At 41.5% G+C, this 16043-nt stretch overlaps 1 protein-coding gene across 1 annotated transcript; it reads right to left on the bottom strand.

The window, feature by feature from the left end:
- Positions 1-4205: 4205 nt before the first annotated feature.
- On the bottom strand, positions 4206-15336 carry LOC139163014 (tigger transposable element-derived protein 1-like). The gene is made up of 5 exons (XM_070743915.1): positions 15258-15336; positions 11099-11584; positions 7694-9482; positions 5605-5718; positions 4206-4960 (listed from the first exon to the last, which is right to left on the bottom strand). Exons 2-5 carry the CDS (start codon positions 11570-11572, stop codon positions 4740-4742), a joined length of 2598 nt encoding a protein of 865 aa, XP_070600016.1. The 5' UTR covers positions 11573-11584; positions 15258-15336; the 3' UTR covers positions 4206-4739.
- Positions 15337-16043: the final 707 nt, after the last annotated feature.

Below are 16043 nucleotides of genomic sequence, written 5' to 3'. Positions count from 1 at the left end.
CAGAGCTGCCTGCTTGCCGGAGGTCCATCGGGGCCATTGCTAGCTACTTAAAAGGATCGACCCCCCCCCCAATTAAAAAAAATAACCCGTTAAATGTACTTTTTAGTTTGCCTACTGGCTTATAGTACATGTACTGCTTGGTTCCAGTCACCTTGATTCGGCCACGAATGATTGAGAGGGTTATTAATGTATTTTGTATCTTGTTTTTAAGTGCTGTTGTTATTATTAGAAACATAGAAACATAGAAGACTGACGGCAGGAAAAGACCCCATGGTCCATCTAGTCTGCCCTTATACTATTTTTTGTATTTTATCTTAGGATGGATATATGTTTATCCCAGGCATGTTTAAATTCAGTTACTGTGGATTTACCAACCACGGCTGCTGGAAGTTTGTTCCAAGGATCTACTACTCTTTCAGTAAAATAATATCTTCTCATGTTGCTTTTGATCTTTCCCCCAACTAACTTCAGATTGTGTCCCCTTGTTCTTGTGTTCACTTTCCTATTAAAAACACTTCCCTCCTGAACCTTATTTAACCCTTTGACATATTTAGATGTTTCGATCATGTCCCCCCTTTTCCTTCTGTCCTCCAGACTATACAGATTGAGTTCATTAAGTCTTTCCTGATACGTTTTATGCTTAAGACCTTCCACCATTCTTGTAGCCCGTCTTTGGAACCGTTCAATTTTGTCCATATCTTTTTGTAGGTGAGGTCTCCAGAACTGAACACAGTATTCCAAATGTGGTCTCACCAGCGCTCTATACAGCGGGATCACAATCTCCCTCTTCCTGCTTGTTATACCTCTAGCTATGCAGCCAAGCATCCTACTTGCTTTTCCTACTGCCCAACCACACTGCTCACCCATTTTGAGACTGTCAGAAATCACTACCCCTAAATCCTTCTCTTCTGAAGCTTTTGCTAACACAGAACTGCCAATACAATGCTCAGATTGAGGATTCCTGTTCTCCAAGTGCATTATTTTACATTTGGAAACATTAAACTGCAGTTTCCATTGCTTTGACCATTTATCTAGTAAAGCTAAATCATTTATTGTAGGTGGTACATTTACATTGCCTTTTAACTGTTGATATTTTGTAAGCTGCCCAGAGTCCGATTGGAGTTGGGTGGCATAGAAATCTTACAAATAAATAAATAATAGGATAGAACATAATTCTTTATTGGCCAAGTGTGATTGGACAAACAAGGAATTTGTCTTTGGTGCATATGCTCTCAGTGTACATAAATCAATAAGTAAATAAATAAATCCTGAGGGTATGACCCAAATGTGAAAAAAAACAGCAGGTAAAGCCATCATACAGCTAACCCAGAGTGCCCAAGCTGAGGGCAGTTGTACTTCTGTTGTGAATTTCTGTAAGGCAGTTGGTGTGGATTTCTGAAGAGTAAGTACGCCTGGGGCCTCAAAAGAAAAACTAACAAAAAATAATAAAAATACAAAAATAGAAGGTAAGTAATTGTTTAATCTTACAAAGCCTGCATTGTGGGAAGTTGAGAAGTGATTTTATTATTGAGAATTCTAGTGATTTTTTGATTAAAATTAAATAACCGAAAGAAAGCCATGCGTATATTTCTTCCCCAATCTCGCTCTACTTATGATCATTAATTTTTATTCAAAAGGGGATATGCCATTCATGCATTCCGTTTAATTTGTTCATTTGATTAAGACAACTGCCCATCTCCAAATATGTCACAGTTTAAGAATGAATGAATACAAGGCCAAAACAACTGTGTGAAATAATAAACATGGTCCAAACCAAGATAAAAATCCAACCAACAGTATTAAGGTAACCACAATTTGGGCTTAGCCACACAATCAGTGTTTTCAGGCTCAGTAACAAAAGGATTTCCATGAGAATCCGCTGCTGGGTTTTTTTCCTCGCCTCCCTTCCAGAACGAGGCTCCAGCCCATCCGCCCATCCACGTCCTCTCCGGACGGGAGGGGGAAAATGTCCAGGGTGCCTTAGGACAGTATTTTTCAACCAGGTGTGCCGCGAAGCTCAGAGAGAAAGAAAGCAAGAGAGAGAGAGAGAAAGAGAGAAAGCAAGAGAGAGAGAAAAAAGAGAAAGAAAGCAAGAGAGAGAGAGAAAGAAAGAAAGAAAGAAAGAGAAAGAGCGAGAGAGAGAAAGAGAACAAGAGAAAGAGAAAGAGAGAGAGAGAAAGAGGGAGGGAGGGAAGGAGGGAGAGAAAGACATAGAGGGAGGTATGGAGGGAGAGAGAAAGAGAGCAAAAAAAGAAGAAAGGAAGAGAAAGAAAGAGGGATGGAGAGAGAGAGAAAGAGGGAGGAAGGAAGGGAGGGAAAGCGGGAGAAAGAAATAGAGCGAAGGGGAGGAAGAGAGAGAGAGAGAATTTTTTTGTCCAAACTTTTTTTAGCCGCCCCCCCCCCCCCCCGGCTCAATGTGCCCCAGGGTTTCGTAAATGTAAAAAATGTGCCACGGCTCAAAAAAGGTTGAAAATCACTGCCTTAGGAGATGGTACTCAGGCTGCATTTAACAGATGGAAGGGACCTTGAAGGTCATCTAGTCCAACCCCCTGCCCAAGCAGGACACCCTACTCTCAACCTGCTGATTGTGAGGCAACAGCTATGTCAGCACAAAGGAACCATTTGCACAGGTTAAGCGGGTAAGTCAGACTATAGTATTATAATGTGTTTTTATATTGTTGTAAGCCACTCTGAGTTCCAAGGGATTGGGTGGCATAAACGTCAATGCATGCATGCATGCATGAATGAATGAATGAATGAATGAATGAGCAAACAAACAATTTCTGGAAAAGCACCGATAGTTGGTTGAGAAATCCGTTACAGGTAGTCCTCGACTTAGGACCAAAATGAGCCCAAATTTTCTGTGGTTAAGTGAAACATTTGTTCAGTAATGGAGTTGTGCACCGTTTACAATTTTTCTTGCCAGTTTTTAAGTGAATCTGGCTTCCCCATCGTATGTGTGTGTGTGTGTGTGTGTGTGTGTGTTTGTTTATTTATGTATCTATGCCGCCCTTCTGTTGAGGCTCCCAAGAGAAGATCACATGATCTTGGGACACTGCAACCCTCCTAGAGGTAAACCTTGTTGCCAAACATCTGAATTTCGGTCACAGAGTCATGATGGGGGTTGTAACTGAAAAACGACGTCACTTTTTTTCAATGCCGTAACTTGAAATGGTCACTAAGTAGTTGTAATCGCTACCGGCTGGTATTTAACCTGTAATCGCTACCGGCTGGTATTTAACAATGCCTAGCAGCTCAAGACTCATATGAGCCATAACTAAGCAAGTTCTCCCAGGACTTGTCAAATTCACTTTTCACATTCAAAAGGAGTGGAAAGAAGTAGATGGGGGAAAGAAGGAGTAAGAAGGCTAGAGATAGAGGGAGGGAAGTGTAATAGAAAGAAGGAAAACAGGCTGATGAATAGGAGTAGAAAGTAGGTGTAACTAGGCACCTTCTGCCACATAGCTCCCAGCGACCGATAAGGGTCCACGGAGTTGGCCTTCTCCAGATCCAGCCAGTCAGCGGGGCGGCAGAAGGGCCTTCTCTGGTGGCTCCGGCTCTCTGGAACCAGCCCCCTCCAGAGATCCATAACCTTCCCACCCTACTGGCTTTTGGCTCTTTCCGCAGGCATGAGGCCTTGATCAAATATCAGTGAGTGAGTGAGTGATATTGAAAGATATGTATTGGGTGGGCTACTGCCTGGATGGGGGTAGTGAAATGGAGCTCCACCCCAGTTGCCCTGAAAGATGTTATAAGAAAATTCAAGGTGTCCTGCATAAGCCACACCCACAGTGTGGTTGTAAAATTGTGATAGCCCTTCACTGTATGTATGGTTTTATTAGGGTTTTCATTAAGTATTTTAAATTATTTTTCATGTTGGTTTTTGTTGAAAGACACCCAGAGTCCTTCTGGAGTTGTGAGGCATATAAGTTCAATCAATCAATCAATTAAAAAAATTAGTTTTTTGATTGATTAAATTAAAATGTTAAAAGATGTTAAATTAAAAGAGCCTACTCTGTGGTGGCCCTGGCCCAACACTTAGCAAGCCCCAGGAAAAATAAATAGAACCTAGGAGAAAAAGAATGGAAGTGTATACTGCATTTCTCAATCAGCAGTAATGGTAATTCTAATTTCTTTTTTCCTCTAGAGCTAATGCAGGAAAACAACAAAATATCAAAGACCAGCCTGGTTTCCAACACGTCTTATTTGTGAAAATTTATTGTTTCATTACCATAAATTTATAGTTAAAATCCCCACCACCCAGAGTCATTGTTATGACAAGGGCAGCCATACAATTAAAAATACAATAAAGTTATCACCAAATAAAATTATTTTTCAATTGAAGAAAAATTGGATGGGTGGATGGAGAAACGCAGAGTTACTGGTAGATGCATGCTTCTTGACATTCAATAGCACTGGATATATTTTATTATATCTATTATATATATATTAATAAAATTACAAGAGATAGGTGTAGGACCAAGATTAAATTGGGTGGGTAAAAGGGGGTTTGGGTCTGTGAGAGCACATCTAGAAAATTCTCCTTTTTGCTACTCCAATATTCAATGTTTATGTTTTAATATATTAGGATGTAGCTCCTCTCCCAAAATCTCTATGGCAGGGTGGTCAAACGCAGTTTAAAACTCAATTAAACTCCTGGGTGTCAGCACAGTTTGTCTGTAACAATGAGATTTAGAATCATTGGAGCATAATGGGTTGTGAGGAGGGTACCTGGAACATTAAAATTGCACATCACACCAGGTTAATTCATCTGTTTCTAAACTGTACTGAATGGCCTGGGGCATTGCATTAAAAAAGGAGGGAGTAAGATTTTGGGGTGTCATTTGCACGATAGATGGCTGAATGCCCTGCTGCTTGAAGCTTGTATGTTCTTCTTCTCTTACTTCAGAGCTTCCAACATGGAAGGTCTTCTCCTTATGTGTTTGCCATATGTCACATTCTGAGACAAACAGAAAAGCATTTATATAATTACCTCCAATAATAAATTCCATTTCAAATAACTTCTATTTTGAATTATTTATTTATTTATTTATTTTATTTATTTATTAGATTTGTATGCCGCCCCTTTCCATAGACTCGGGGCGGCTCACAACAATATTAAAAAAGTATATAATAAACAAATCTAATATTTAAAAAGTATCTAAAAACCCATTAATTTAAAACCATTCAACACAAACATACCATACATAAAACTATATGAGCCAGGAGGAAATGTCTCAATTCAATGACGGCAGAGATGAGTTTTAAGAAGTTTGCAAAAGGCAAGGAGGGTGGGGGCAGTCCTAATCTCTGGGGGGAGCTGGTTCCAGAGGGTCGGGGCCACCACAGAGAAGGCTTTTCCCCTGGGTCCCGCCAAATGACATTATTTAGTCGACGGGACACGGAGAATTATAGTTTTGGTGGGTGTTGTCACATGTTTAGTCTCCCCCCCCCTCCGTTGAACTAAGAAATCCCAAATTCAAGCCTCCTCATTTGATGGCTTTCCAGCATCACCTATAGACTTCCTGTTGGGTAGAACATCTTCATCAAGAAAACTCTCTTCTAGAAGAAATGTTTGCAATCATTGACAGTCTGCAGCCTTACCTAATGAGTTGGCCTCAGCATCATTCTCTTGGAAAGCTTCGCCTATGCAACGTCCCAGGCCTCTTTCTCTAATTTGGGAGATGTTAGCATCATATCCTCCAGAATTGGGGAAGCCTGAAAACAAAAAAACCCTTGATGTTAATGTACAGGTAAATTCTCAGTATATCAGGGTAATAGAGCCTGCCTGTTATGGTCATAGTCAGGTGAAGCATCTCAGCTAATGGCTAATCATTAAACAAATACCTGGGTTGTTAAGTGGAGTGTGGGTGCCTCCAGGACGGGGGAGGCCTGTCCTGGCCCTCTCAAGGCTTCTCCCAATCCTGAGACACCATCATGCTCCATTCCCCTCACTTTGGGCCCTAACAGGCCTGTTCTCACTCCTACCAGATCATCCGAGGCCTTAAAGGCCTGATTCCACCCCACCAGGCCGAACACCCTTCTTTCTCCTCAGTTACTGTAACTTTTGAAGAGCTCCACAGTCTTCCAGAGCACTAGAATGACTTATTTGTTTGAGTGGCTGTGTGGTGCTATTTTGAAAGCAGCCACCATTTTGTCTTGCCTACCAAATGGCGCCTACATTCAACACTTTCCCCCATCCTGCTTCCTAGAGCTGAGAGGACTGGACAACGTTGAATAGAGGTTTTTGAGCTTCAGGAAGCACTGGAACTGAGCGTTTCTCTGACTCTAACCTGGTGCCTTCACCACTACACCAAACTGGATCTTGTTTCTCCCCACAAAATTAACACAGACATTAACACCCTTGAAAATGTCCAAAGATACTTCACCAGAAGAGCCCTTCACTCCTCCACTCGAAATAGAATGCCCTACGAGACTAGACTTTCAATCCTGGGCCTAGAAAGTTTAGAACTAAGACCCCTTAAACAAGATCTAAGTATTGCCCACAAGATCATATGCTGCAACGTTCTGCCTGCCGACGACTACTTCAGCTTCAACCACAACAACACAAGAGCACATAACAGGTTTAAACTTAATATTAACAGCTCCAAACTTGACTGTAAAAAATATGACTTCAGTAACCAAGTTGTCGAAGCGTGGAACTCATTACCAGACTCCGTAGTGTCATCCCCAAACCCCCAACACTTTACTCTTAGATTATCCACGCTTGACCTATCCAGATTCCTAAGAGGTCAGTAAGGGGCGAGTACAAGCGCACTACAGTGCCTTCCGTCCCCTGTCCTATTGCTCTCCTATATCTCCTATACCTTTCTTCTATTCCTATATCTCTTCTTCTACTCTTTCATTGACATGTTCTATTCCTATATCTTCTTTTCTATTATTTCTTAGATATATTTTACTATGAGCATCTCCTCTATAACCTTCATCATGTATTTTACTATGTGTATATAGATATATACCCACTAAAACCCTCATTGTGTATTGGACTAAATAAATAAACAAATAAACAATATAAAAAAAAGTCAGGCCATGTGGCCCAGATGTAACCTACTTCATTTTGCTACATTCAGAAGCTTTTGCAGTACTATGCCGACCTCTCTAAGGCAGCAAAATGAAGCAGTACGCTTGGCGGCTGCCATTTTGTCCCCACTCAGAAACAAGTGTGGACAAAATGGCAGCTACATTTGGATCACTGTTACGTGGCTCCAGGTACAAACAGCTTCGCTTTGCTGCCTTACCAAGGTCTGCTCAGTGCTGCAGGTGCTTTTTGTGGCATTCAGAAGCGTCTACAAGCCCTGTGGAGCAGCATTTTGTCTAGTGGCCCAATTTTTGTCCCTGTTGGCAAGTAGGCAGGCCAAAAATGTCCGCCGCATCTGGATCGTCATTTCATAGGTCGGGGACACATGGCCTGCTTTCCTTTCCCAACATGAGGCGTGGAGAGCTTCAGAAAGGAAATGTGGGGCTTAACCGCTTAGAGAGGGCTGTAAAGCACTGTGAAGCGGTATATAAGGTTAAGTGCTACAAGTGCTATTGCTATAACCAACATTAGTATGGAAGGTTGCAAGGAAAATTCTCTGTGATTGGTTGTAAAGTTTCTTTTACCTCGCTGCTGTTAACTGCGGTTGTGAAATGAAGACCCCCTGTGCAAAATGAGAATTTACAATTACAGTACCTCTAAACATCGAATCGGATACACCATCTGTGAAATATTCATGCTTTTTAATGTTTTCAGAAACTTCAGATCTGCTGGCATAGCTGGTTGATGGCTGAAGATTGTTTGGGTGTTTTAGTCCTGTGAATGGCAAGAGGGAAGGAAGTTTGGTTTCTTTGTCTTCATTTTCCTTCTTTTTTCTTTCATGTATTTCGTGGTAACATTTTAAGTTTTCACTCATTTCCGAATTTAACTTTATAAAACATTCTTCATCTGGATCCACACTTCCTAAGTCTGATAATATTGGTTTAACTCCTGAGAAAATACCAGCCAATCCTTCCTCAGTGAATGTTTTCAATTCAACATCTACAGCTTGTTCTTCTTCTTCCCTAACCTTTTGTGCTTCCAGTTCTTTTTTCATTTCAATTAAATCTTGGTATGAAAGCTCTCCTTCAGTGGAAGCTATCAAAATGTTCACATCTTTAGCCTCCACCTCTAAATCAAGGTATTTTGTGAGTGCAAAAATTTTCCTACTCATTTTGTCCAAATTATGTTTATGGCTAAATCCTTCAAAAATATTTGCAAAAGCCTTATAACATTTTAAACATTTCAAAAATTCTTGCATGTTTTCCACACTAAAAGCCTCCCATGCTGCTACGATGTTTTCGATACAATGCAGAATATTATAGCTTTCCCAAAACTTGGCCAATGTTATTTTGTAATATCTTGTTGCGGCTAAGGCTTTGGCAAACACTGCATACAAATAGTATGCACTGAATAGCAAGATATCTCTCTGGCCCATTGGTTGCAGGAGAGTGGTGACGATTTGGGGTAGATAAACTACTTTGACATCAGGGTGGATACTATCGAGATCCAGGGCATATCCAGGTACATTGTCCAGAAGCAGGAGAATTTTAAAAGGAATCCTCTTTTTCCCACAATATGCCTTCACCTGAGGTATGAAACAATTTGTAAACCAATCCTGAAAGAGGATGGGTGTCATCCAGGTATCACATTCAAATTGGTAATAAAAAGGCAGTGTGTCCTTGCTCCATTTTTGAATCATACTGGCATGATGTGATTTGAGGATCACAAATGGCTTCAGCTTGAATCCGACAACATTTCCCCCCAATAACACAGTTACTCTCTCCTTAAATTCTTTACAACTGGGCATTGCTTGAGCTTCTTTGTGTATATACGTCTGCTCCAGAAATTTCTTCCAGTATAACCCAATTTCATCCACTCTGAATATCTGATCAGCAGAATAATTTCCCTCTGTTACGAGATCATCAATTTCATCCAGAAAATGTGGGGCGGCTCGTTTTTCAGCCTTTAAATCTTCATGTGATGGAATCTGATAATGAAATCTTTTCTGAAATTGCAGAAACCAATCTTGGCTAGCAGTAAATTTTTCGGTACATCCCTTCCCTGCTTGTTCCTTCAGTGTTCTGAAAATGCTGCATGCCTTAATCTGAACGAGGGGAAACCTAACTGGAAGCCTCTTTTGTATCTGATCTTTGATCCAAAGTATCAACAGGGATTCCATTTCAGAGCGTTGGAGTTTTATTTTTTTTCTTGTCTCTTTTTTCATTCTTATTCCTCTTTTCAATGCCTCTTTGATCATTTCCTTCTTCCAAACAATATTAGAAACGGTGAAACCACTCAAGCCTTCTCCTTTCGCTATTTCATGTATCTGCTTCCCGGATTCATGTGCTTGGATGATCTTCATCTTCAAATTGAGATCAATGCATTTGCCATGCTGCTTTCTCCTTGTTTCTCTTGAATTGGGCTTCTTTCTCTTTGCAGGCATCTTGACATGGGATATAAATGCATGTATACAAGTAAATAAGCAAGTGAAAATAAGAACAGGTGACATGCAATACTGACTGTAATATGAATATGCTACTGGGAAAGAAATGTGCAAAAACCGAAAATGCAGTCATTGGTTACGTAGTTATTTTTAAAATTACTGTTGCATTTGCAAACGGTCATTAAACAGTTAAAGATTGAGGAATGGTTGCATCACATTCTCAGCCCTTTACTACGGAGTAGTGAATAGAGTCAAAATTTGGAGGTAGGGCTTAATTTTAACGCATGTGGGCAAAACAGTGTCGAGCCTCCTTGTTTGGGTGGGTTGTGTTTTAGTAGAGGCACGGTAACATTTTGATGGCTGTTTTCAACCCCCTCCCAACCCACTTCCCTCCGCCTTTTCAGTTTTTGCGGGATGGATTACCTCCCGAGTCTCCTAAACTTCAAAAGAAGAATCCCATTGGCAAGATGAGATGAATGGGGCAAGTTTCCCCACTCCGCCCTTCTTCCCTTCGCCCCACTCCTGTTGTCCACACTGTGATGTGGGAAAATGGCTACATATAGATAGAATCAAAATACAGTAGACCCTATCTTAAATAGATTCAAAATTTGGAGGTAGGGCTTAATTTTATCTGCACAAACATAGAAACATAGAAGACTGACGGCAGAAAAAGACCTCATGGTCCATCGAGTCTGCCCTTATATTATTTCCTGTATTTTATCTTAGGATGGATATATGTTTATCCCAGGCATGTTTAAATTCAGTTACTGTGGATTTACCAACCACGTCTGCTGGAAGTTTGTTCCAAGGATCTACTACTTTTTCAGTGAAATAATATTTTCTCATGTTGCTTTTGATCTTTCCCCCAACTAACTTCAGACTGTGTCCCCTTGTTCTTGTGTTCACTTTCCTATTAAAAACACTTCCCTCCTGAACCTTAGTTAACCCTTTAACATATTTAAATGTTTCGATCATGTCCCCCCTTTTCCTTCTGTCCTCCAGAGTATACAGATTGAGTTCATTAAGTCTTTCCTGATACATTTTATGCTTAAGACCTTCCACCATTCTTAGCTTAAAAATGTAATTGGATTGGTGGGTATTGGATTTGTCATTATGTATTGTTTTTATCTTGTTGTGAGCCGCCCCGAGTTTTCGGAGAGGGGTGGCATATAAATCCAATAAATCTAATCTAATCTAATTTTGCAGCTCGTCTTTGGACCCATTCAATTTTGTCAATGTCTTTTTGTAAGTGAGGTCTCCAGAACTGAACACAGTATTCCAAATGTGGTCTCACCAGCGCTCTTTATAAGGGGATCACAATCTCCCTCTCCCTGCTTGTTATACCGCTAGGTATGCAGCCAAGCATCCTACTTGCTTTTCCTACCGCCCGACCGCACTGCTCACCCATTTTGAGACTGTCAGAAATCACTACCCCTAAATCCTTCTCTTCTGAAGTTTTTGCTAACACAGGACAAAGTAGTGTCGAGCCTTCTTGTTTGAGTGGGTGGTATTTTAGGAGAAGCACAGTAACATTTTGATGGCTGTTTTCAACCCCCTCAAACTGCCTCCCAACCTTCTTCCCCCTCCACTTTTTCAGTTTTTGCGGGATGGATTACCTCCAGGGGATCCGCAGCATCCTGGGAGCTGAGGGGTAGGAGCAGCAAGCTCTCCAGATTGATTTCCCCCTGAGTCTTCATCTTCATGGAGGAATCCAGCTGTTCTCTGCCCATCCAGGCTTTTCCATCAATGTTTGGATCCCCTTGGAACACAGATTCCTTTCTGGCTTCCCCAGAACTTTCCTCCTGTGGATCTGTTTTGTCTCTTCCCCAGGAGGCCTGGGAGTCTGTGCCATTTTCTTCCAAGGGAGGTGGTGATAGGGGAAGCCAGGCCACAGGTTCCACAAATTCTTGCCATTGAGAGTCCCAGTTTTGGTGTATTTCCTCCATTAATTCAGAATTAAGAAGCGATGTTCTGTCCCAGGTCAAGTCCTCAAGAGCCCTCATTTGGTTGATGAAAGGGTCTCCACTCCCACTCTCAGTGCCCCCTTCTTTATCTTCTTCTTTGGGTACCTCAAGCCACTGTTCCTCCATAGTTGTCGCTCTCTGCATTTCCAGGAGGGAAAGGAAAAGGAAGGAAGTATTAATTAGGGTTAAATGGCGTGAAAGGGATAAAAAGATCCTCTCCCACGTCTCTGATATTCATCATTTTCCCAAAGTTTATAAAATAGTCTCACTGGAATTACAAACAATTCTCAGCTGTGGGATTTTTAGTAATAGCTGTCATACAAGTTGAATTAATAAAATAAAGATGTAAGCAAAGAAATTGGAGTAGTTGATAAGTGATGTCTACCTGTATATACAGTAGAATAGGAGTAGAGTAGAGTTGTAAGGGATCTTGTAGGCCATCTAATCCAACCCCCTGCTGAAGCATCCCCTGCTGGAAAACTGTACCCCACACTCCCACCCTCCAAAATCAAATACGTCCAACAGATCTATTAAACTACTTCAATGCAGTGAAAAGTAAAATCCTACACCTAGATAAGAAAAACCTAAGACATACATACAAACTGGGTGAAACCAAACTCAACAGCAGTGACTGCGAGAGGGATCTTGGAGTCTTGGTGGACAACTAACTAAATATGAACCAGCAATGTGCAGCAGCAGCCAAAAAAGCCAATACAATCCTAAATTGTGTTAACAGAGGGATACATTCTAGAACTAGGTAGGTACGAATACCACTCTATAAAGCCTTAGTTAGACCACACCTAGAGTACTGCATTCAGTTTTGGTCACCACACTACAAAAAACAAATGGAAACTCTAGAGAAAGCACAGAAGAGAACAACCAGGATGAGAAGGAGACTGGAAACTAAAACATACCAAGGGAGATTGCAGGAACTGGGCATAGCAAGCCTAGCAAAGAGAAGGACCAGGGGAGACATGATAGCAGTCTTCTAATACCTGAGGGGCTGCCACAGAGAGAAGGGGTTCAATCTGTTTTCCAAAGCACAGAAAGCCATAGACGGAACAACGGATGGAAGCTGACTAAAGAGAGATTCAACCTGGAAATAAGGAGGAACTTTCTGACGGTGAGAGTGATCAACCAGTGGAAAGGCTTGCCTGTGGAGTTTGTGTGAGGTCCAACACTTGAGACTTTCAAGGGGCGAATGGACTGCCATTTGTCTGAGGTGGTGTACTGCTAGAGCCGAGGGAGGGGAGCATTGGTCTAGACCAGTGTTTCCCAACCTTGGCAACTTGAAGGTATTTGGACTTCAACTTCCAGAATTCCCCAGCCAGCAAATGCTGGCTGGGGAATTCTGGGAGTTGAAGTCCAGATATCTTCAAGTTGCCAAGGTTGGGAAACACTGGTCTAGATCAGTGTTTTTCAACCAGTGTGCCGTGGCACACTAGTGTGCTGCGAGACATGGTCAGGTGTGCCTCGAAGCTCAGAGAGAGAAAGAAAGCAAGAGAGAGAAAGAGCGAGAGAGAGAAAGAGAACAAGAGAAAGAAAGCAAGAGAGAGAGAAAGAGAGAGAAAGAAAGCAAGAGAGAGAGAGAAAAAGAGGGAGGGAAGGAGAGAGAAAGACATAGAGGGAGGGAGGGAGAGAGAAAGCAAAAAAGAGAGGAAGGAAGAAAAGAAAGAGGGATGGAGAGAGAAAGAAGGAAGGGAGAGAAAGAGGGAGGGAGAGAGAAATAGAGCGATAGGGAGGAAGAGAGAGAATTTGTTTGTCCAAACTTTTTTTAACTCCCACCCTCCCCCCGCTCAATGTGCCCCAGGGTTTCGTAAATGTAAAATATGTGCCGCGGCTCAAAAAAGGTTGAAAATCACTGGTCTAGACTCTAGATGACCTACAAGGTCCCTTCCAACTCAAACAAACAACCAACTAACTAACTAGGCATGGGGGAACTGAGACACCTCCCCCAGGCTTTTATATTTTATGTTTGGTATGTATGTGTTGTATGGTTTTAATTGCTGGGATTTTATATATCTTTTTCTTTTAATATTAGATTTGTTCGCTGTTATATTGTTTTTTATTATTGTTGTGAGCCACCCCGAGTCTTCGGAGAGGTGCGGCATACAAATCTAATATTATATTATTATTATTATTATTATTATTATTATTATTATTATTATTATTAACTACCTAACTAAATAACTAACTATTTTTATTTGACTTCTAGGCCACCCAATCCCTTAGGACTCAGGGCGGCCTACAACAATATAAAAAGAATATAATAGTAAGAAGTCAATATTAAAATTAAACACTCTAATATTATAATCAATAAAATCCCATAACTAACTCACTCTAACAAAGTGTTACAAAGCTCCTTCCATCGCTTCTGTCTGCCACTGAACGAACAGGGCCCTGCCATCAAACTCTGGCATCCTCTTATCACATTTACCAACAACGCTACTCCCAAAATGAGGTGGGTGAAAACAGGGCCAAGTGGCAAGGCAGCTGCTGAGCAGCTTTTCTCAGGATTTAATTAATAACAATAGTAATAAAAGAGTTGGAAGGGACCTTGGAGGTCTTCTAGTCCAACCCCTACTAAGGCAGGGGACCCTATACTACTTCAGACAAATGGTTGTCCAACTTATTTAAAACTTCCAGTGAATGAACTCAATCTGTATAGTTTGGAGGACAGAAGGAAAAGGGGGGACATGATCGAAACATTTAAATATATTAAAGGGTTAAATAAGGTCCAGGAGGGAAGTGTTTTTAATAGGAAAGTGAACACAAGAACAAGGGGACACAATCTGAAGTTAGTTGGGGGAAAGATCAAAGGCAACATGAGAAAATATTATTTTACTGAAAGAGTAGTAGATCCTTGGAACAAACTTCCAGCAGATGTGGTAGATAAATCCACAGTAACTGAATTTAAACATGCCTGGGATAAACATATATCCATCCTAAGATAAAATACAGAAAATAGTATAAGGGCAGACTAGATGGACCATGAGGTCTTTTTCTGCTGTCAGTCTTCTATGTTTCTATGTTTCTATGGAGTGTTCACAACTTCTGGAGGCAAGCTGTTCCACTGGCTAATTGTTCTAACTGTCAGGAAATTTCTCCTCCTCTCCTTGTTTAGTTTCCACCCATTGCTTCTTGTTCTACCCCTCAGGTGCTTTGGAGAATAGGTTGACTCCCTCTTCTATGTGGCAAAACCTGAGATATTGGAACACTACTATCATGTCTCCCCTGGTCCTTCTTTTCATTAAACTAGACATACCCAGTTCCTGCAACCGTTCATCATATGTTTTAGCCTCCAGTCATCATCTCTGTTGCTCTTCTCTGCACTCTTTCTAGAGTCTCAACATAATTTATGCATCGTGGGGACCAAAACTGAATGCAGTATTCCAAGTGTGGCCTTACCAAGGCCTTATAAAGTGGTATTAACACTTTACAATGATCTTGATCCTATCCCTTGTTAATGCAACCTAGAACTGGGTTGGCTTTTTTGGCAGCAGCTGCACAATTAAATTAAAATTAATTTAAATTAAATTCCCCAGTAATCAGGAAGCCAGGATAAAAGTCAGAGATCCCAGATGTGGGGCAAATGGAAAGCCCCCCCCCCTTTCCCACCCCAAACAAACAACAACACCAAAAAAGCAAATGATTTTTTTTTCACGCCCTGCCCCTGCGGAGCAAAGAGCTCTGTTTCTGGGCAGCTTTGCTCGAGGGGGAGGCGAATATAAAGGGAAGAGGGGACCCGCGCGGCTGATCCAGCGACCCTCCGACCAGAAGGGAAACCGACGTTCTTCCCGCGTTTTCTTACCACGCTACCCGCTGCAGCAAGAGCCGTCGCCTTCGCCCCCTCTTCCCCTCCCGCCCGCCCTGTTCCTAGCTCCGACCCACCTCCCTTTAATGTGGGACAGCAGCCTGGGTGCTCCCCCCCCCCGCAGCCCCGGTCCGGATTGGAGGAGGGGAGAAGGCAAGGACGAAGCTCAGGCTGCTTTTGCACAGGTTAAGCCTTTGTTGGGGTTCTTGTTTCTGGGAGCGTGCTTGGGAAGAAAGCCATGGCTTGTTGCTATTTTGCTGGCCGATATTCAGAGTTGCCTGCTTGCCGAAGGTCCCTCGGGGCCAATGCTGGCTACCGGTACTTAAAAGGACCGAGTTTTCCAAACAAAAAACAAACCCTGTCAAATGCACTTTTTAGTTTGCTTGCTGGCCTATAATGGGTGTACTGCTTGGGTCCAGTCACCTTGATTCGGCCACGAATGATTGAGAGTATGCATGGTTTTTTAAAGGGGTTATTAATGTATTTTTTTTAAATATTGCTTTTAATTGCTGTTGTTATTATTGTAGGTTGTACTTTTACATAGCCTTTTAACTGTTGTTATTTTGTAAGATGCCCAGATTGGAGCTTACAATTGGAGTTAGGCAGCATATAAATCTTACAAATAAATAAATAATATTATTAATTAATTCATTCATTTATTCATTCATTCACTTACTTACTTACTTACTTACTTACTTACTTACTTACTTACTTACTTACTTACTTACTTACTTACTTATTTATTAGATTTGTATGCCGCCCCTTTCTGTGGACTCGGGGCGG

This window comes from Erythrolamprus reginae, chromosome 2, assembly GCF_031021105.1.
Source record: "Erythrolamprus reginae isolate rEryReg1 chromosome 2, rEryReg1.hap1, whole genome shotgun sequence".
NCBI classification, from domain to species: Eukaryota; Metazoa; Chordata; class Lepidosauria; order Squamata; family Dipsadidae; genus Erythrolamprus; species Erythrolamprus reginae.
The sequence above is the reverse complement of the archived record's forward strand: the minus strand, read 5'-3'. Positions and strand labels throughout refer to the sequence as shown.